Raw genomic sequence first — 23,175 nt, forward strand, 5'->3', positions numbered from 1 at the left:
ATTTTGCTGGATATCTTTAAAACTTAACAAATTTTTTTGAGACTTGAATGAATATAATACGTCATCTGTAATAATTTTTGTTCCTTCGAGTAATATTATAGTTGCTCTTTTAAAGCCATCAATTAATTGCTCTTCCACAACGCATATTGGGTCTAATGAAAGAAAGAAAAATATTCATATTTTTCAACAAAAGAAATAAAAAGTATTAAAAATAAATATTTAATAAAATGAAATTTATTCCAAACAATAATGTTTTTATTAGAAGAAAACAAGGAAGCTGAATGAAAACATAAATAAAACATAATTCAAATTGTTCTAATCATTTCGCAATCAAACCTTTATAATCTTGATTTTCAAATAAATCAGTCACCTCCAAGCATGCCGTGGCATCAAGGTCTTTAATATCATCCAACTCATTGATACCATCATTCTTATATGCAAAATTTGCCTCAACATCATCATTTTGAAAAATGAAATTTGCTTCCATGTTATTTGAATTCTTTTTTATGGAGGATTGATAAAACTTTGCTAGATGTTTAGGTGTATAAAAGGTACGTTACCGATACCCTTTTATAACACATTGATAACATTGATTTTCAATAATTTTTATAGGATCACTCTTATTTCTTTTTTGCCCTTCATTATTTTTCTTCTTTTGATGGGTATTAGGATTATAATTAGTACCACCACCACCATGATAACAATAACTAATAATCCCCTGCCATAACCTTGTCCACAGTCGTAGTCGTGACCACGACTGTGGTCCTAACCATTCATAATTACCATGTATTATCACATTCGCTTCAAGGAATGGAGTTGATCTAGTAGGATGAATTTTATAATTTTTCATCAATAGCTCTTTATTTTATTCAATCACAAGAAGACATGATATTGATTCAAAATGCATTTTAAAACCTTTTTTACGATATTATTGCTGAAGGAGTACATTTGAAGCGTGAAAAGTTAAAAATATCTTCTCTAATAAATCACCATTACTTTTTTTTCACCACATAATTTTAACTTAGAACTTATTTTAAAAACTACTAAATTATATTTACTTATAGTTTTCAAAATTATCATTTTCAAGTAGTCATATCTTTCTTTCATATTATTCCACAATTCTAGTTGATCTTTTATTTTTAGTATTTAGTTTTTAACCCTTCATGAAGATGATGGAGAAGGAAAATAAGTACTTTGGCCTTCTCTTGACTAGTTGATTCATTGCTAGGTAATTTTTTTTTTCCCCTAAACCTTTAACATCTAAGTAAATTTCAGCCCTTAGCATTTAAGGCAGATAATTCTTTCTTGTAATATTAAGAGCTAAAAAATTCAAGTATAGTAAGATTTGTTATAATTCAAGCTAAAATAATAATAACAATTCAAATTATGACAAAATTAATAAATAAAGCATAATAAATAAATATTGTAATAAAAAGAATCCTACACACACTAAAACAATAAATAAATTATAAAATGTAATTCATAATGAAGCAAAATATAAAACAAATACAAATATAAACAAACAAACATACTAAACAAATAAAGCACTATAAAAATAAAGAAACACAGTAAAGCAAAAAAAATAATCAATAAAGTAAATAATTCATATGATATTAAAAATTAAAATAAATTATATTAACAATATAAATGGATCCTAATATATATATCTATATATATAATCACATAATCATATATATATATATATAGTATTAATTTAATGGAGGACTGAAAAAAAAATGACATCATATGTAAAGAAGGAATAATAAGTATACCAATCTTCATATAAATATAAAACAACAAACAATAAAAATAAAGCAATGAATGATTGATAAGACTATATTGAATTAAATCGCTAACTACATGATTATTTTTAAATGAATGAAATAGAGTGTAATTATGAATGTTAATAGAAACATAACGTAAAATCACTTTGTAACAAAGAAAGGGAAAATAAAGTAAAATAAAACAATAAAATATAACTTGGCAAATGTATAAACAATATAATTATGAATGTTAATAGATTAGTAATATAAAATAATTATATACAATACAAAAATATATTAATTTAAAAGATCATATTTTATTTTAGAGTTAATTTATGTTGATAATATGTTATAAAATATAATTCATATTAAAATTAAAAAAAATAAAACAAGATAAGAAATGAGAGAGAAAACAATGAAAGAGAGCCTCTTATTTATTTAAATTCATATGGTTTGAATATAATATCTATTTATAAGCCTCAAACCATTAAAATTCTATTCTAGTATTATAAATACATAAAAAGATATATAATGATACATTATATAACTTTCAAAAGTTGTAGAATATTAATTATAAGAAACTACCTCTAACTTATTCATTAAAATATTAATAATATAAAAATTCTAAGAGATATGAATTATAATTATCCATAACATAATGTTTATAATATTTTGAATGTTTTGTTACTTTTTTTGTGTAAAAATAGAGAAAATACAAAACATATCATCCTTTTATTACTGACAATTAAATTAATAAAATAAAATATTCTTCCACCATTTCTTTACCAATTTAAATATATTTTTCAAAATAATAATTTAAAAAAATTATTTCTTATTTTCAAAACTTAGTTCTGAATTTTTTGTCAAAATTATCTTGAAAGCATAAAACAAAATCAAAAAAAGCTTGTAATATTACACGAATCAATGGAATGAATGAATACAACACAACCCCCACTAAATTTTATTTCACATAAATGATATTAAATTATTAATTATTTTGTTAATGTTTAAAATATAAATTAACCAAAGTGTTTTTAAATGATAATAGACCGTTATAAATAAAATAAAATTTATAAAAACAATATCAACACACCTTAATTTGGTGGCCGTGACAATAATATTAATTACTCATACACCATACACATTACATGCAGACATGCCCTGTTTACATAAAATCTGAAAGAAATTTGTGAAAGCTAATTTTCAAGATTAAACGTTTTTTTGAAATACATTTTAGATTAAACAATAAAACTACGACTAATGCATAATGTTTTGAGTTCAAACCGTAGATTCAGTCCAATTTCCTCGGCTGTTATCCTCTGGAAATTACACGACAAAATTTCAGTCCTTAATATGATGTGTAGGGAATTTTGTTTGCAGTCGACAACTGGAGTGTTCGACCAGAATAACAAAAAGCGACCAATCTCCGGCACCATAGATGAAGAGAAACACTCCGTGGAGCGGTGCAGCATCTTTCCTCGACACAATTTAGATGAGCAAGGCGTATCACAGAAGCTTAGATTCGTTGGAGCCTTTTTTGGACTTGTGCTTTGATTTCTTCTCACGTTTTTTACCCCTACAGAACAAAAAAAAAATTTTTGTACAACTCCCAAAAATAGCAGAACACGGGACACATAAGGGCTCAGAAAATACTCGTCATTTGAGCTGAGACCCCAACAAGATTTCAATTTCCGATTAATATGCTTCAATTCCTTCTCTGAAGGAAATTTGTATCTCTTTACCTGCAAACAGTTAAGATTATTTCTTCGATGTAGATGAAAGACACCTACATATCCAACTAATGCTAAATTGCAACATGTCAATTCCGAATTACTCATCCGCCGTTCGATTTAATAACAAAAGCTGGAATGTGAAACCATTACCAACGAGTCAATTGCACTCAGTGATCCAATGAGCTCAGAAACAGTATGTGGAGAATTCTGGTGGGAAATGATACTTCTTAGGTAACTGCAATCAGTGCCACTAGAAAAATGAAACTCCAAGCAGATGGCTCAGTTTTGGTCAAAAGAGTATACAAGAAGATGACTTCCCAGACCGAACAAGGAAAACGGGGTACAAATAACAAGAACCTGTCAAAGTCGAGAACTTTATGAAGAGCATTTGAATTTCGCAAAGCAGCCAATGCTAACTGCCAATAGAAGACGAATGAAATGTTAAAATAAGATTCTGAAGCAACAGAATAGATTAAACGAAACTGAATTATGGGCTCATTTGTTTCAACTTATTTTATGAAAAAATAACTCATTTTTTTGGGAAAAAAATATAGTGAGTTTTTATGATATGTGTTCAAACTTTTGAAAATAATCAGAATTCAAAAAAAAAAGTAGACGTCTAATTATTTTGACAAGCTACCTTGGTTAGCTTTTGAAAATAATCTAATGCAGTAGACAAGAAAGTGTTTTAAATAGATGAGATATGCAAAGATATCACAAAATTTTAAAATAATAGAATAATAAATAATTTTATAAAACAGAATCAAGGAAGATATCATAAATTTAAAAATAACTAATAATCACTTTTTTATTATTGTAACCAAACATAAAATAATACCTTTTTTTTATAAAATCTCTACAAAATAAATCTCTTTTTAGATAATGTCTAAACAATTTAACAATCATTTATTTTTTAATATTAAACAAAAAGGCCCTATATCTTGAATCAGAAAATCTACTGATGCAAATTTGTAATGTGGAATATACAGCCTAGGGCATAAGATGGATTCTTTACTTTAGGTTGATTAAATGGAGTTCATTAATTAGAGACAGTCAGAATGATGAGGCAACAAAAAGAACCTTTTTGGCTTCTTGTCATAAAAAAAGTAAGAATGCTTTAGGAAGTATCAGAACTTACAGAACATACTCAGATTACCTGCCCAGGAGGAAACAAAAGTGGAGCATCTGTAAGCATCATTTTATCAATATCCAATCTTGCAGTGTCTTGCAAGGCCTGCAAAGTATAAGAACATCAAAAGAAAGAAACACCATTATTAAGAGACAGAAAGCTGCCTGAATCGCAAGTCGCAACACAAAAACTAGCAAGCATGATGGCTACCAAAAGGAATACAACAGGGGAAGCAATTGAAGAAAAAAAAAAAGAACAAATTATTAAAAGAAAAAAATTAAGCTACTCCTCATGATGTAATGTGGATAAGTTTGTAACCAAAACGATTTCTAAACAGAAAATTCTATGAATTGACGGGGATCACGAAGCACCCTAGAAAATAATCTCGTTTGGCAAGAATAACAAATACCTTCAACCTTGGAAACACTTCTTCACCAGCTTTGCAAAATTCCTGTTAATGCCAATGGTCAATGTCCAGCACGAAATAACAAAAATTCAAAGAATGCATTATTAGTAGCAGACGAGTTAAAATTAGAACAAAAGAGAAATTTATGTATTGTGAGTAGCAAAATCTAATTAACAAGTAGAAAGGGCCATTGATAGATCAACCACACAAACCTCCATATTGTTTACAAAACCATCAACTGAGCGATATGGAGCATACACAATAAGGTCAAATTCTAAACTCTGCAAAACATGGAATCATGTCAGGGACATTTAAAACAAAAACAAGATACGGATAAAATTGATCTGTGAGGCATATCCATGCCTGATAAACAATCATCTCATTATTGAGAATCATTTGGTGATCCTGTGAGATTCCCTTACCAAGCTCCTCAGCAGATACATGATTTTCTTCTATCTTACAAGCAGCATATATGCAGGTCAGCCTGAGCCAACATAAAAGATTAAATTAGTTACTCTCACAATACACAGATCCAACTTTGATTTTGAATAAGTATAAATGTCTAATCATAATGCCAGACAACCAATCACATGAAAACATTTAAAACATGTGATTATGTAACGTACCGATAAGATACAAGAGGAAAAACGAATAAAAGAGTTGACTGACTAATCAACTCATCTTGAAAGCTATCCATGATCTGATTTATATCCCAACCAAGTTCCACTCCAACATTTTTAGATAAACTACATATGATTTTATGAACTACAATTTCAACTTAAAATATCATAGCAAACAACAACAACAACAACAACAACAAGCCTTTATCCCACTCATGTTCATGATAGATTCAACAAATTTTTACATTGGCTGTTGATGGCCTAACACAACCCTCCTCCTTTACCCGGGCTTGGGACCGGCTATAAACATAGGCAGAGTTTAAAATATCATAGCAAACAATGAGCATAATTCACTCTCTGCTCAGAACCCTCACATTGATTTAAGCCAATCTTACATTATATTTTTTGGATGATGTTCCATCACGGACCACTGTAGATAGAACCTTTTAAAATAAATGAGCGCTGTAGCCTGCACATAAATAAATCATTTCAAAGGTTAATTATAGAACACATTGTCACAGCTAACTTGTTAATAGTCTTTCCTTAAGTTACAATAATGCATACCTGGATTTTATGAGGAAAGTGAAAATTGTTGCACACTTCTTGTAATTTGTTCTCGTAAAATACTCTGATACATTGTTCCTCTTCAATACTAAGGGGTTTAGGGCGAGAATGCTTTTCAGCTGACATAAAGAATAGCAACCTTGTCAACAGTTATGAATTCAAACAAGTATCAGGAGGCACAAGAATCTAATGAAGTACTTCTGAAGCAAGACATACTGACTGCAAGAATGTAAGAAGATATGAGCCGATTTTCCAGAAATTACCATCATCCTTCTGGAGTAAAGGATATGACAGAGACCCATCAACATCTACTTCCATAAGAGTTGCTCCATACTTCAAAAAAATCAGTAGTCATCAGTGACCAAATAATAAAGTTCCAAATGATATCATAGAATATTCTTCTGTAAGGAGTTCCATTGTAGTAAGACAATATAGTTGAAAAAAGAGGGGGAGAGAAGTTCTAATGATATACAGGTGACATGTAAGTTCAACTTACTGTAACATACTATAAATAATATCATGATTTAAAAAATATCTGAATGAGATTAAGATAAAGAAGAAACTTCTAGCAAATCCATTTTCTTGGAAACCAGTGAAGATGTCTCTAAACTTAACAAGGTACATGTTTTCTTCTAATCCCTCCCTAACTTGCGTGCTTATACTTTATTTGATTAGAACTGCAAAATTCTAGGTTATTACCCCCACCAACATAAAATAGGCAAGAGACTATCCTTTAGTACCTTCTTTTTTTTTTTTTAATTAGTAAGCATCACTGCTGCTACCCTTTTTATTTGTGTGGGTGGAGGGTGGGTATATCAGAAGAAGAAATATCCATACCTTCTCTAAAACTTGTATTGCTCTCTGATTAGCAGCTTTATATTTGTCAGCCTAAAAAGAAAAAACACACGCTTCAGCAATAATATGCATATGATATGCACCAGAAACCCTTGAACTTTTGCACAAAAAGTAAGCTAAAAATCAAGACAAATTAAAGAGAGCATGGAAAAGCACCAGTTGAGGAGGAGAGAAAATCCACTTGGCGCGGTGTGTAGAAGTTTGAAAATCAGCCATGGCCACTCAGGTGCTTTCGCTATATTGCTTACCCAAGAAACGAAAGCTGGAACGCCGAACACATCGATGAACTCAGTGATCTAAGCCAAGAGGAAATCAGGAGGCGAAATGCTGTCGGTAGTTAACGAGTTTATATAGGCATTTGCAGTTTTCCTGCGCTTCTTCAAATATTACTCTTTCTGTCTTTTGACCCTGAAATTTCAAGAGAACCCGTGGGATTGATCCCGGAAAATAAAGGGGTAAAGCCGGAAATTCGCGCGGGTACACGGTTGGTCGGTTGAATAAGCCCGAACACAAATCAGTTTCCTGAATGACGTTTGGCTAAAATAATAATTCAAAGAGGATGAATAAGGAAAACAAACCCCCACAACAAGTACAGAAGACAATCATCTACCACAGTAGCAGCATTATTTCACAAGAACACGAGCAAGACACAGCTTTAGACTTCAGTGTCAGAGAAATCAAAAAACAAAAAAAAAACAAAAATTGAAGAAGAAGAAAACGCACAGACTCGGCACATGACTGAGCACGACGACGCACGAGGAAAGGCAAATGTCGACGGCATGTGCGGAGGCGGAATGGCGGAGGAATGAATTAGTCAAGTGCACTGGGAAGGAAATGGGGATCTGCCAGCGAGGCCAGAGGAGGCGGAGCAACAGCGTGGGCAGCGGACCCCTTAGCCGTGAAGAGAGCGGCGTCGACGGTGGGGGAATAGTGTGGCGACTAGGGTTTCAACTCCTTGACCGCATAGTTAAACATCTAAATATACAAAACCAGGAGTCCAAGCACACTTGTCGACTTATTATGATGCCCACATTAGCTTCTATGTTTTCTCGTGTTGATACGCGTGTATGGGCTGAATATTTTCTCAATAATAATTATGATCATGAATTAATTTCTGGATTCGATAATCATCTTTTATGGTAATTATATAATCATGGGATAAATTTGAGGGCATATTAAATGCATGGATCCATTTGATTGCAGCATAATTATGATCATGATTACTGAATCCATTTTGTGAGGATATTTTTTAATTGATTGTAATGTTAAAAATTGTCACCCAACAGGAAAAAAAAATTAAAAATATTGGGTGTGGTAATTGACATACCTACTTATTTCTTTATCTATTATAACATGCACGGTAATTTTCAATACAAATAATTCTTTGCATATAATTTTTTATATCAACGTGGATTTTGTATGAGACTTGGAAAATAAGTTACCTAGTTGCCGTTAATTGAGGAGTTCATTTAATGTCCGCCAAATTAATATGTTTTTGAACAATCTCGGTGTCTGAAATTGGAAGCTTCATGAATATACCTACCATATATATACATTGAGCTATTTATATAATCCAATCTCACATTGATAAATCAATTGCAAATTTTCTTCAAACCTCTTGCAAGTTGGCCAAAGTTGGGTCTTTGGAAGGATTCTTATCCCCATCTGACTCACATGATTCCCTCACTGGTATTTTTCATTGCTCCTTTTATTTCCTGAAATCTTCAAGTTTTGTCCTGGCTTATAAATTTCTAAAAGAAAAATCCCCTTCAAATATATCTTCTTCTTGGTCATAAGGTTCTCTGTTGTGTTCTTGAAACTTGTAGAATTTCTTAAGAATTTTAAAACTGCAGCTAAAACCCACGCAAGAGTATACTTGAATATGGAACCTACTCATCTCTTGTGGCACCCTTAATTTTGATGTATGCGCATCTTCGCCTCGATATAATCATATTACCCATCAAGTTATAGGTTGGGTTTATGTTCATTTGTTGATCTGTTCAATGAATTTAATAATTGAAAGCATTATGAAACTTGGAAAATGTGATATTGCCAAGAAGGTGTTCAACAAAATGCCTATTCAACATAAATCAAATCTCACATTCTCACACCACAGGTCATTCTTTGAAGCTTCAGCTCGAGGAAAATTGAAAAATTGGAAAATTAGGGAAAAAGATTATAGTGGCAGCCTGGAACTAAGAGAAAGGCAAAAGGGTTAATTTTGTTGAATAGTTATTTATATCTTAGGATCTTAGGACTACAAAATAATTTTAATAATTGGTGTGACTTTAAGGTAATTGCAATTGTTGTGGGGCCTTTGACTTGATTTTCCATATCAAAAAATAATTTTGATGCAAATGTATGACAATCTAACTAATATTAATCATTTATTAAAAATGTTACCAAAAATGTAGTTTATAGAAAGATTTTCAGCAATCTAACTAATGTATGTCAGACACCTATCTATTGAGGTGCTTTACTTTACTTTTTGTCTTGTTTAACTTTTTTAACTCTTTATTTGGTGTAACAAATGGTTGCATTTACCCTCAATTTATTTTTACAAATTATCTACTTTTCTTTATTTACTATAAATAGGTTGTTAGGTTCGTCATCATATAGGTGTTTAAAATTTATCTATCATGTTATCACCACAATTTTTTATTGTCATTCTTAAATTTTAATCATTTATCAAGTAGTTATGTCTTATTATTGCTTTTGGCATATAACTACTTAATGTCTTATTACCATCTAACAATTAAAAGAAGTTGCAAAAATAACATCCCATGCAACATACAGGTGATTAATTAGTATATATATAAAATCAAGATCCCAAAGTGCACTTGCTAGCATATGACGCAGCCACATCAACTCTACAAAATTCTCCCATGCTGACACGTGACACCTCCAATGTAAACCTCAAACAAATTTGGCTCGGGGACAGGACAAAACAAATTATTGATTTCATATCATGAGACTAATGGAAATATGGTCGTTAATGGAGGGATTAATTTGTGGTAATTTAAATGCATAAACTAATGGAAATACAATCACTGATGTAGGGGGTTTGTGGTGATAGTAGTCAAAGGCAATCAATCAAATTCATCTTTTGTCTATATGTGTCAAATTATTTGTGCATTAATTATGTACTTCCTCAGATTCTTATTATAGAATACTTTTAACCGTTTCACACATATTAAGAAAAATTAGTTTTTTTTCTTAATATCATAAAAAAGTAAGAGGTATTTTTATCTTTCCTCTTGACTTTAAATATTAATACAACTATATTAAATACATTCATGTTAATCAAGAAAGGATAAAATTAAAAAAGTGATTTAATTATTATAAAGTGTTCTGTATTTTAGACCAAAAATTACTTCTAGAAGATATATTATAAATAGGATCAAAGGGAGTATATTTATATGTGTATATGTTATTTGACTTGATTGCTCAAATACTTGATTGCATCCTTTGTGAGTCTACTGCATAGTGGGTGTTTAATGAGTACAAGTCTATCAAAGACAAGAGTCATGTCATTATTTTTTTTGCAATTTGCTCTTCTTAACAAGACCAGAGGTGATTTTCTATGTGATGTTTGGACTAATTTAATCACCATTTAATTAATTTAACTAATCATGTATTGATTATTTATTTTACTTTTTAGGCATGGTTGTTTTTAGGAGTTACCACAATGCAACTCGTGTGTTATAGAATTCTGACCATCCTGATGTAGACTACTTCAAGTGTGCTTGCCGTCATAAATATGCACTTAAACATAGTTCTAATAGTAGTGCATCATCTTACCATCGTTGTATGTCTCTCGATTGAAGTAGTTCTTTGCAGGATATTTTTAGATCTCATTTCATGACATTTTGGTCAGATGTTTTGTTTAGTGATTCATTCATATAAGCTCTATTAGTATTTTATGTTATTAATACATTAAACAGTTGTTTTATAGGCCTATTTAGTCTTGCCAGCTTTTGTTGTTTAGTTTTTCAATCATCTATGAATTCATTAGTGTAAACATCTAAAAAATTGTCAAGCAACCCCATGAATGCAAAAAGTCATTTCTAAGGGCATTATTTGACTTTTGAAATAAATTGCCTCCTATAATTCATAAAATTAAGTTGATGCAATGCCAATGGTAAATATATATTATTGTCAAATTATATCCATGTATCATGTTATCACTCAAATATTTTGAAAGACATTATTTATTTTACCAAATTCTCCTCTCATCTTTTAAGAGAATTAAATAAAAATATTAATAAAAAATAAAGTTTGTACCTTAACTAAATGTTCAACCAAAATCTAAATAAATCTATATTCATAAATTGAGAGGTAATTAATGTCAATTAATACTAGGGGTTAACTTGTATTTGTAATGTGGCATGAATTTGGATACACATCAAATAAATTTAATTGCCACCTGAAATTAATATGATTTCACCTTTGAAAAAATGTCAATGGTAAATATAGACCACTATCAAATTATACCCATTTATTATGTTATCATTCAAAGATTTTCAAGAACATTATTTATTTTACCATATTCTTCTCTAATCTTTTAGGAGAATTGAATAAGCATATTAATAAAAAATAAAGAAGTGCCACATTAATTAAATAAGCATATTTATTAAACTACACAATCATGCCCTTTTAGAAATTAAGAAGTTGTTGCGGTCTAATGCCACTTCCTGAAATTTCAAGCGTAGAGTTGTAAGGTAACAAGTTGATTCGTGACCAACTAAACTATAATAAGGTTGCGCTTACTAATGAACTACCTAGGTTATTGGAATCACTGACACTTGAACAACATAATATATATGATGTTGCTGTGGGCTCGGTTGACATTGTGAATGTTAGTTTTTTTTTGTATGATTACGGTGACATTGGTAGAACCTATACTTGGAATACTTTGTCAATCTCTCCAAGATCAAGTTATAGGATTATTTCAAATGTTGCATCAAATGGAATAGCCTCACTATTGCTACTTGGTGGAAAAATTGCATACTCTCAATCTTGTATACTTCTTGCAATTGACGAAGATTTAGTTTGTAGCATAAAACAAGGAAATCATCTTGTAGAGTTGATAGTTCACACACTCATTGATAATATAGGATGAGGTGTCAATGGCAAGCACGTATTGCTTTAAAGCTCCTGACAAAACACTGAGGGATATTTTTAAAGTTTTAAAATGCTTATATGTCATTGACATGCCATTAGGTGGCAATGTTATAGTTTTTGGTGGGGTTTTCAATCAAAAACTTATAGTGATACCTATAGGTAGGCGAAATGACATTGGTTTTGCATTCATTAACTCATCTTATATATGAAAGGATTGTAGATTGATGACTCTAACTAAGAACATGAGACTATTGTCAATAAATTCTTTCAATATGAATAACAAGTTTAATGGGTTTGCATAACGGATCATTTCTATAAGAGATAGAATAATTATGGAGAATAATGATGGGGAGACAAAAATCACCATTTCAAATGACAATTTACTATAATGTTCACTGAGATGTTGTACTTTTTCATTTGTTGACTTTTTATTTGGTGTAACAAGTAGTTTCTTTCACACACAATGTGCATTAACAAATTACCTGTCATCAGATAAGCATTTAAAATTTATCTAACGTGTCATTACTATGATTTTTTTCACTTTCATTCTTATATATCAATCATTTATGTATTAATTATGTCTTATTATTGTTTTAGATATCTAACTACTTAATATGTAAATATTTTTCACTATCTAACCATTAGAAGCATAAAAAATAACATCCCATGCAACGGATGGGTGATTAACTAATTTTTTGAAATAATCTAAGGCTGGGGCGTTGGGCTAACCCACACATTGTTTTGAAATTGTTTGAACTTATTCATACTACTCAAAAAGTCTAAATATCTAAAAATAATCCATGATAAATAATTGTATAGAAACAGTTTATTATATTGTTATATTATCTCTAATAAAAAATAACCTTTTGGCCCGCTAAAAGAATTAAAAATTGAAAAGAATATATGCATGAAGGAAATAAATAACTGTTTTGGTTTCATTTAAATTATGTTTATTTTTTAATAAAATAAAAATGATTGCAAAAGAGTACTAACCTATCAAAAATCCAAACTTTTTTAAATAATAAAATATCTATGTTTACATATTTATGTAATATAAATAAAAATAATTTTTAAGTGTTTTGAGATTATTATTTTAGAAAACAAAAAAAATGAGCAAAAAACTTATTTTTATTATTTTTTATTTTAAAATACATTAATTTTTAAAACAATAAAATAAAAATAATTTTAAACAGTCCTTTCAACTTTAACTAATATATTGCCTTTTGCGATGCATGGGTATGATTTACTTCACATTTTTCCGCCAAGCGGAAATAATAGTGCGTGACTCGCGAGGATGATTGCAAGGGTTTCTAGATACTTGTTTAATGCATTAAATATAATATTACATTGTGAGAAAATAATTTGATTTCTGTAGTTAAACTCAATTTTTTTTGTATACATGAAAGGAAAAATTAGGAAAAATAATAATAAAATCTCACCAAATTATATAAATAATAATTTAATCCTTCAAATATTATAATTTCACTGAAATTTTTAAGAGCTTACTATGTATCAATAAATTTTAAATTAAAAATATAGTTTTATCCTTATTGATAAATTTTAATTTCTTGTTCAATTTTTATGATTCTTTAAATAAAAGTTATCATTTCTTAAATAAAAATTGTCATTAGAGTTTTTTATTTTAAGAACTTATTTTTTATTAACAGAAATTATACTTGACAAGTTATAATTTTGTTTAAATCTTGTGATTTATAAAATAAAAGTTGTTATTTCTTAAATAAAAATTGTGATTGGGTTTTTTTTAATAACAAAAATTACACTTAATAAGTTATAATTTTTTATTCAACTCTTATAATTCACATAATAAAAGTTGTTATTTCTTAAACAAAAGTTGTTATTAAGACTTATTATTTTCAACAAGGGTAATCTAATTATTTTACTTTAAAATTTATTGACATAAAAGTTTTTAAGAACTTCAATGAAATTATTGCATTTCTGAAAACCAGATTGTCATTTATATAATTCAAGAAAATTTTATTATTATTTATCTAAAAATTAATACCTCAGTCCTTATAGTTTCTTCTTATTTTAAACTAGGTTCTTGAGCTTTTGTTTTCCTCTTTATATTTTTTTTTGTTAGACTGTTAGTCCTTTTATGTTTAAAACGATTAAAACAAGGACTAACGGTGTTTAGAAAATCATTGATGAGATGGCATATAGTTGCTAAAACTTGTCAAGGTGAATTTGATTAGGAATACATGTGGGAAATTAAAGACATGTCTGAAAGAGAAATTATTTTGGTAAAGTTAAACCAACTAGAGAAGGGGATCGTGAACGCAAGTGAGAAGGGGAGGAAAGGAAATTGTCATTGTGAATGCCCAAAAAGGGAGAAAGGAAGATCATTGTTGTGAATGTAGAGAAGCCGAGGAGGGAGAAGATCAAGTAAGCTTCATTCCTCTTCGTAAGCAAAGTAGGAAGACTAAGCGTAAATCTTTAATGTCAAAGGGTAGGATTGAAGGATTTCGACCGTGATTGATGTTGCTTCGATATTGGAGGGAAGGATTGAAGTATTGAAGGGTGTTGAGAGATAATCAAAACTAAAGGTATTGAAGAATCAGCATCATTTGATGAATTTTATTGGTTTTCTCATGTGAACCTATACTTTATTGTTTTATTAAAATCCTAATGATGTCAACTTATTAGTACAAAACTTTGTGGGATGTTGCTACCTAATTATTAAATTATATTCTGGCCTTTCTCTTTGAAAGAGGGAAAAGGCCAAGCGGCTAACTCATGGGGATTAGGTTTGGATTGCTGTATCACTATGCTGCGCAATTCATCTCTCGCTTTAATTGTTTGAACTTACCTTTTATTCCTTTTCTCTTAGAGACCACTTCTCCTTCAAGTTGGTTCCTCCTCTCCTGTATCATCTCCTCAACAATTCCTCAATGCCACTCAATCATCCTCTTTGATTGCTTCATTCGTCCCGAATAGCTCGTCTCTCCCCCCCCCCCTTGACACCAAAATCCCCATAATAAAAAGAGAGAAAGCCTTCTATGTTTAACAAGAAATGACCCTTATCGTTAAATAATTTATTTTCAAATATGATGTGGATTTAATTTTCCACAAGCATTCCTAATCAGTTCACCTTGGCAAGTTTTAACAACTATATGCCATCTCATCAATGATTAATGATTTTTTTTTAACACCATTAGTTCTTTTTTTTAACAGTTTTAAGTGTACAGGACTAGCAGGCCAAACAGCAGAAATTAATAAAAAAAAAACTCAAGGACCTACATCAAAACAAGAGAAAACTATAAAGAAGGATTGGGGTATTAATTTTTTCAATATGAAATAATATATGTAAATAATAAATTATATATTATTATTAATTAATACAAATTGAGATATATTAGTATAAACAGTAATAAAAATTCTGAAGTTGACATTCAAAATTCAAAATGGAGGGGAGATGAGAAAACAATTGAGTTAAAATAAAAGAAGCAATAATTAATGTGAAAGTTTTCTATGTCATAATAAGCCCAGCCCAAAAATTTGCTTTTATAAATCTCGAATGTTGATAAATTGATCATATTGATAAATTGATGTAGACTCTAAATATAAGCAGACGTAAAATGATGTCACTTAATCATCATACAAAATTAAAAGTCTATCTTTTTTTTTTTAGCAAAAAAATTAAAAGTCTATCAGATTGAAAAACCTAGCTAGTAAAATCCTCACTTTTGACTTATTGGAAAATTTATAATTACACATAGAGCATGGCTCATAAATCAGCCCTTAGTTCGTATATATTGAATATGACGATAAATTGATCGTTGTGAATATTATCAAAACCTCTTCATAAAGAACATTGCTCGTACGTGACAACGATTGAAAATGAAGCCCATGGACAAGTTCTTACACTCATTCCGTGTTCTTTGCTCTTCCCAAGTTAAACCAACACATAATTTGTACAGGACTGGAGATTGGGCTATGCAAGTAATTACTTACAATTTTTAATGAATGACCTTGACTTTTATTTATGATCATAGCAAATGAATACTCCTTTAAGTCTTTATTATATGATATTTTTAACTGTTTCATGCATATTAAGAAAAGTTAATTTTTTTCTCAGTATTATAAAAAGTAATATGTACCCTCATTTTTATTTTTAACTTTAAATAATAATATAACTACATTAAATACCTTTATGTTAATCAATAAGGGATAAAATTTAAAAAAGTGGTCAAAGGCTCTTTTATTTTGGATCAAAAATTATTTTTAAAATATGTCTTATAAATAAGATTAGAGGAAGAGTATATTAAAAAGAATTGTTATCACTGTAATTTAAATGGTAACCTCAAGTCCAATGAATTCATATCCATGCGATGAATTAAAATCAAATCATCCTTATTTGGACCATTTAAAATTTGAGCTTGAATAGCATGCTGACTAATGTGTAATCACCAATTCCATACCATCGCACGAGCCAGCGGATTGATCAATGTTCCGCAGTAGCATCACTGACATCCCAACCTCGTTTTTTCTTTTCTTCAACTAGAAGACAAAAGTGAAGAAAATTTAAACATAGGGATTAATAGTGGGAGGCAGCGGGGATCAAAAAGGTCAATATATCTTTAAGTGATCTATATGACAATATTGAATATTAGAAGATCAGCCAAGCATGGAAACCAAATATCAATTGGCAAAAATACTAACATTTATTATCAGCAGAGAAAAATATACAGTAATCTTAAATGGGAATTTCTTATCTCTTCTAACTCCATTTCATTTTTTATAGCCTATGCCAGAGATACAAAGAAGAATTTGTACACTTCAATTAACTAAAGCCCTGTTTGGTGTGGTGGAATTATTTTTGATGGAATGGGAACATGAATGAGAATGGGAATGTAATAACGAATGAGAATAAGTTTTTAAAAGATATTTGATACATGGAATGGTGATATAAATTTTATTTAATATATATCATTATAATATTAAAGTACCATAACACCCATTACTTTATAAAAAAAAAAGTTATTTGAATCTGTTGAAAATTTTGGCGCAAAAAAAGAGAATCTGCTGAAAATATTTTAGTATTTCACAAAGAGATTGAACCCTTAAGAAAGGCGGAGGGAAGAAGCAATAACGACATGCCTAAATAACGATGTGCAAATCTGAAAAACAGTCTCCTCCTCAAAGCCTATCTCTGCTATGAACCTAAAAGATGATGTGCAAGTCTGAAGTGACGGAGAAAAGGAAGAAGGAACAATGACGGTGGCAGCGGGATGGGAAGCGACTTCGACTAGTGACAACGATCAAAATGGAGTGGAGATATTTTTGGATTTTCACTAACTGTAGCTATTAGGGTCCGTTACTTTTTTTGATTTTTGCTTCTATGCTTTCTTTACATGCTACCACATTCTCTTCTTTTAGGGTGAAAATGGAGTTGAGATCTTTTTGACTGTTGGTCTAGTATCTTTAATCTGCAGTAGTTTGCTTCCATTTTCTGGCCATTTTTTTTCCATGGGTGAGTGGATTCTTCAATTTTTTTTTTCTCTCAACAATTTTGCCTTATACGGGATTGATGGCCGTATTCAACACGCCCCAAAACACAGTAATGGGTTACTAAATTAGTGAATGAACAGGCTCAGGTCAAGTAATGATGATGTTGCCAGTGCTAGGAGGGAGGGAAATGAAGATGGGTTGACGATGTTGGCAAATGGCAACGATGAAGGTGGTCGAGGAACTACGAAAATTCAAGGGATAATTTTGGCTAAAAAATTTGTGAAATAAGGAAAGTTTGGTCAACAAAAATTCATTCCCAAGGATTGAGGATCATTCCTGTGGTCAGTGGTGGGTTTGCTGATTCCCAGGAATGAGGGAATGGAGCTCTCCGTGGGAATGCCTTTTTGACATGTACCAAACATGCAAGTTGGTCAATCCCTCTCCCATTTCCATTCCTTGACCCCTTTGTCCATCGCACCAAATAACATTAACAAATGAAGCATTCAACTAAAGGGAAGCACCTTTTGCTGCCAAACAGAAAGAAAAAACCATGCTACAATTCCAAAAAACAAAAAGCAGACAGGATCTGATAGGACAATGTAAAAGGCTAAAAGCCACCAAGAACTTGCCAGTTACAAAAATTGTACTAGATATTTCTATCTACAGGTACAAAAACCGCAACCTCCTAAAAAATTTGGGCTCCTTAAAATAACCTTTCAATTTCATATAGAATTGAATAACATGGCCTCAACTTTATGCCAGACTTCAACAAGTGATCGCTCTTCTCTTCCATGGCTTTTGAATGATTTATAGATAGTTCTGCTCTGTCCATCTTCACAATCAAGTATGCATACATAACTGGTAACTGGGGAACATCATTCGTCTTTGTAAAATAAAACAACACAAATTACTCTTAATGGTTATCAGAGAAGATCATGTTGGGTTGGTACATAAAAAGAAATGCAACTGACAAATAAATTGAATAGTTGAAAAGCAGAAAATAAAAGAAAACAAAGAAAGAAAATGGAATTTAAAATAAATAATAAGCTTTCATTAAAAAGGAACAGATTGGAATTTAAAATGCAATTTGACATAAACTGAAAATACCAAAGCCTGGAATTTAATTGTCATTATATGTAGATATCGAATATAATAACTAAATAACAGCTTAGTTTGATGAACTTTGACGAAAGGTGCAATCATGAAGTGAAAATGTTTAAAGAATTGAAATTTTCTTCTGCTCATGACATCAATTTATCACTATCAAACCGTCTTAGAGTTAGATTCTAACATGTTCTCCAAGATTACAAGATTCAGGTTAAGTAATATTTACAAGAGTTTTATCAACATTAGGAAAGAAGGTTGCATCCAGTCCAAATTATTCCTACAAAAAGCATGCAAAGGTCTACATCAAAACTAAAACAAAATATAAGAAAATATTTTCAATGAAGAGCGCCAGAAGCCCTGCTGCTGTACCTCGATCGATTGAAATGATAATTTCTTTTCTCTCAACAAAGTGACCATTACATTCTATTGCATAAACCAAACTTCATTGAGAGATCAAAGAGCATAGCATTGCTTTCATTAGAGTGATCCTCTTATGCTAGCCAAAGTTCATCAGAGAAGCATCATTTTCACATTGCTGGTTAAAAAGAGAGGCTGCAGCAGAGACATAAAGGGAGTGTTCCCTGTCCAAGCACATAGATCAAAACATGCTCACTGTACAAGATTGATATGGTTTCTAATAACATACTAGACTTGCACTTCAAGTTACAGCATTAAATAAATTGGCAATATATTGTTCTTACCTGATAATGGATCAAAAATACAATCAATGGCTCTAAAACATCAAAAGTATATCGGAGAACATGGAGAGAATCAGAATATGACTATTAAAAAGACAAATCACCACCTTCGAAAAAAATCCCATGTGCTATTAATGCATAAAAATGAAGTTAATTTCAAATCCATTTGTGCTATTACATATATAAGAATGAATATTAACCACAGAGAGAGAGGGAGGGAGGGAGGGAGAGAGATTTCCCCTCAAAAATGGGAAGTTGAAGAAGGATAGATCAAAATGTAATATGGATTTACTAAAGAATTTATGGTTGATAATTGATTTATAATAACCATCTTAATTATGCTTTTAATAGATACATTTTGCGTAGCCAGCATGTTATCAAAATGAATCAATTTGACCTCCATAACAAACTTTAAGGAAAAAATGAATTGATTCATGACAAAGGTAAGCAAAGGCAAGAGAAATAAAGCAACAAACCAAATCTTATTAAAAAGTATTATTGTTTACTCTAACTTGCAATCATTATATTGATTTCTTCTCAAGGACCATGAACACTGATAAGTTTTCCTTTTGAAGCAAATTTCCACATAATCCTTTTTTCTAATGGTATCATATTAGTATAGTAGTAAATTTCTCAAATACAATGTAGGAGTAGAGAAAGAGGAATCTAGCAATATTGGTTGGAATGACAGTAATACTTGCATACACTTGCACATAGAAAATGAACATCATTCAACATGATTGCATCCCCAACATGCTTTCATATTTATGGTCGTACATTTGATTCTTTTCTTCTCCAAAATCATCTAAATAAAGTAAAATATTATCTCTAAATCAATACCCATACAAAATCTAAAGAAAAAAGATCAAGTCTTTCTATCCAAACAAATGGTGGAAGGAAGTGATATGTTGTGCATAACTTCCCAAAGTATAAAAGAAGTTTGTTTAAGGACTGAATTCTATGTTGTGAGAACGGTAATTTACCTTGTTCTCAATGTAAGTAGAGTGAGCTTGAATGAAAGGGAATGAAATAATTCAATGTTTATAAGTTTATTAGAGAAATAAATTGTCTTTATTTGATAATTATTTAAGAATAATTATAAAATGATATATTTAAATTAGATATAGTTATGTTTTTCAGTGTTAGGGTAAGAGGATGTAAGAAAGTGAGAGGAGGTAAGAAGGATGGGGTAATTTTGTAACAATTTTACATATATCGTACCATTCCATCCTTGATAAATGGGTGTAGGATGGCAAATGCAGGCTTGAAATGCCACCCCAGTCCCCAAGTCACTCTACTCCTTTTAAAAAAATTTCTTTCAAATAATGATATAACATTTTTAGTCATCCCACTTCATTTCATTTCGTCTTAAGAGAAACTGCCAAACATTGTCTTAAATTGGATAGGAGGTATGCCAAATGGGACAATGCAAGGAAGAAGTCCCGGAGGGCTAGGAAAATCTTGTTAGCAGACAAAGGAAAATGAGGGAGGCAAACTTGAAGTATGGCCCAAGAAACCAACAGTGCTCGTCGCATGGCACGAAGCAGTGAAGAAGACGTGAGGAGGTAGATAATGAGGGAAGTAATCCATGGAGATAGAAACTCACACCAATGGGGACAGAAAGCTAGACACGAGAGGGTGAGACAGTCATAAGTAAAGTGAATTGAAGGGGTGGGACTCGTGCTAATGAAAGAAGACCAGAACTGCCGTGGCACCACACGAAACATTGATGACGAGGAAAATGAAGGCCTGGGAAGAAGAAAAACATTGATAAGTGGAGAGCAGTTTTGGTATTTTACTATTCTAGTCATTTACATGGTCTTAAAAAGGGACAAAAACTGGAGAGCATTTTTGGAATCGCACTGTTAATCTACTGCTCATCGACAATTTGCACTTGAGATTGATTGATGATAAATTATATTATTTGTGTTTATAATTTATTTACCATGTCATATTTTATATAATATATAGAAACTCACATTGGTTTGCAATTCCGTAGTATACAAGTGACAATTTTATTTTTAAATTATATGTTCAAGAATGTCAATAATTTTAAACTTATTTTTATATAATGTTCCTTCTCAATTTTTAAAAATTGTGTAACATAATCTTTACTGCTAACAAAAGTTAACTTTGACAACAACAAAAAAATAATAGAAAAAGACTGGATCATTGTAATTTTTGGATTCTTTTTTGTAATTTTTGTTATCATTTCTTGTAATTTTTTTGTTATTTTTTGTTATGTTTTGATGATTAAAGTTAACTTTCATTAACAGTAAAAATTACATTACACCATCTTTAAAAGTTGAGGAAAAAATATTACATAAAAAGATGAGTTTAGGGTTTAAATCACTATTGAGTTTATAGTTGATGAGACAAATTGTCCTTTAACCCTTATTACTTTATTAAAAAATATATTTTAAATAATTTTTAACATGAAATCAAACATACATGTGAAGTTGTGCAAAATCCAAATTAAACTAATCACACAAAACCAAATTATTAAAAGCATATCAAGGACTAATAAAATTTGATTTTAGACATTTAAACTAGTCAATTTAGTTCAAACTGCTGTCTTGAATTTCTCAAATTTGAACCTAAAGTGAACAATAACTTTTTCTATTTTTTTAATATATTTTTATGCAAGCATATTTAATAGTAAATGTGGTAATATAGATTGAACCTGCAGGCTCAACCTGCCAATCTGCTAAATAGTAGAAGGGCGGGTTAGCAAAAGTAGGTTCACTTATATGCAAGTTGGGTTTTGACCCACCTCGCATAATTTAAACTCGCAACGGGTTAATTCGCGAATTAGTAGGTTAGCTTGCAAGTTTTTTTTAATTTGACTCTTCTTAAACCTTTGTGACACAAAACAAAACCCTTGCCTCCTCGTTTAGTTTCACTCTTCATCTTTAGAGTTGCCTCCATTCTTTCTTAGTCCTTACTATGAGTAATCATTGTCGCTGTTAGTGTCGTCTCATTGCCATCGCAACTCACAGTCCAAACTCTGGTGACCAGCAACCTCAATCCTCCTCCTTTTGAAGTTACTTAGGCCCTCAGCTCTAGCCTATATCCTCTTGCCATGCAAATCCATGAATTAATTTAAATAAATAAGCTTCCCTATTGTAGCCTTTTTTTTTAACTATATTGTTTTCTCCTTCTTATTTGGCAGAGTCACATGATAGTCTAAAAGTGCTAACAAGTTGGCATGCAAAGAGCAGCTCATATATATATATATATATATATATATAATATTCTACACTTTTGAATGATAATTAGTTATTAACTTGTTATTCTTTTTTCAAGTTTTGTCTCACTCGTGTCCCAAAGAGTGAACATATCAGTACTTGGTAATAATTTTGGGACCAGTACTAATTATGAAAAATAATTAATATAACTTAAAGCTTTAGAGAAATCAGCTCAAATTAATATTATTACAACTTTTGACAAAGCTTTTAATATTATTATTGATTGAGAAAAATTTTCAAGTTTTGGATTGTAAATTTAATGATTTAGAAGGAATTTTATTATTATTTGGATAATTATTTTTAGGAAGAAAACATAATTTTTTTACTACAAAAAATAAAAAAGAGGTGAATTTATAATTTTTAATATCACTGGGGGTTCGCGGGTTAGGCAGAAACACAACCCGCGTGCTACGTTAGCTCATATTACCAGCTCTACTTAGTAGGTAATATGGCACAAAA

General features: G+C 30.5%; 1 protein-coding gene across 4 annotated transcripts; it reads right to left on the reverse strand.

Annotated features, from left to right (window-relative positions):
- Positions 1–2,861: 2,861 nt before the first annotated feature.
- Positions 2,862–8,063, reverse strand: LOC129315478 (cyclin-H1-1). Of its 4 annotated transcripts, none has more exons than XM_054959217.1 (14): positions 7,794–8,063; positions 7,227–7,478; positions 7,053–7,103; positions 6,479–6,548; positions 6,216–6,334; positions 6,047–6,120; positions 5,395–5,515; positions 5,244–5,312; positions 5,035–5,076; positions 4,653–4,730; positions 3,854–3,912; positions 3,647–3,731; positions 3,417–3,505; positions 2,862–3,339 (listed from the first exon to the last, which is right to left on the reverse strand). In XM_054959217.1, the coding sequence occupies exons 2-14, from the start codon at positions 7,284–7,286 to the stop codon at positions 3,270–3,272; spliced, it is 987 nt and encodes a 328-aa protein (XP_054815192.1). In that variant the 5' UTR covers positions 7,287–7,478; positions 7,794–8,063; the 3' UTR covers positions 2,862–3,269. The 4 variants fall into 4 exon arrangements, with proteins under 4 accessions (XP_054815192.1, XP_054815185.1, XP_054815176.1 ...); XM_054959210.1 differs by having other exon boundaries at positions 7,227–7,607; XM_054959201.1 differs by having other exon boundaries at positions 7,649–8,063.
- Positions 8,064–23,175: the final 15,112 nt, after the last annotated feature.

This window comes from Prosopis cineraria, unplaced genomic scaffold (genome assembly GCF_029017545.1).
Source record: "Prosopis cineraria cultivar Desert tree isolate PC_DT_omini unplaced genomic scaffold, ASM2901754v1 PC1, whole genome shotgun sequence".
In the NCBI taxonomy this organism is placed as follows: domain Eukaryota; kingdom Viridiplantae; phylum Streptophyta; class Magnoliopsida; order Fabales; family Fabaceae; genus Prosopis; species Prosopis cineraria.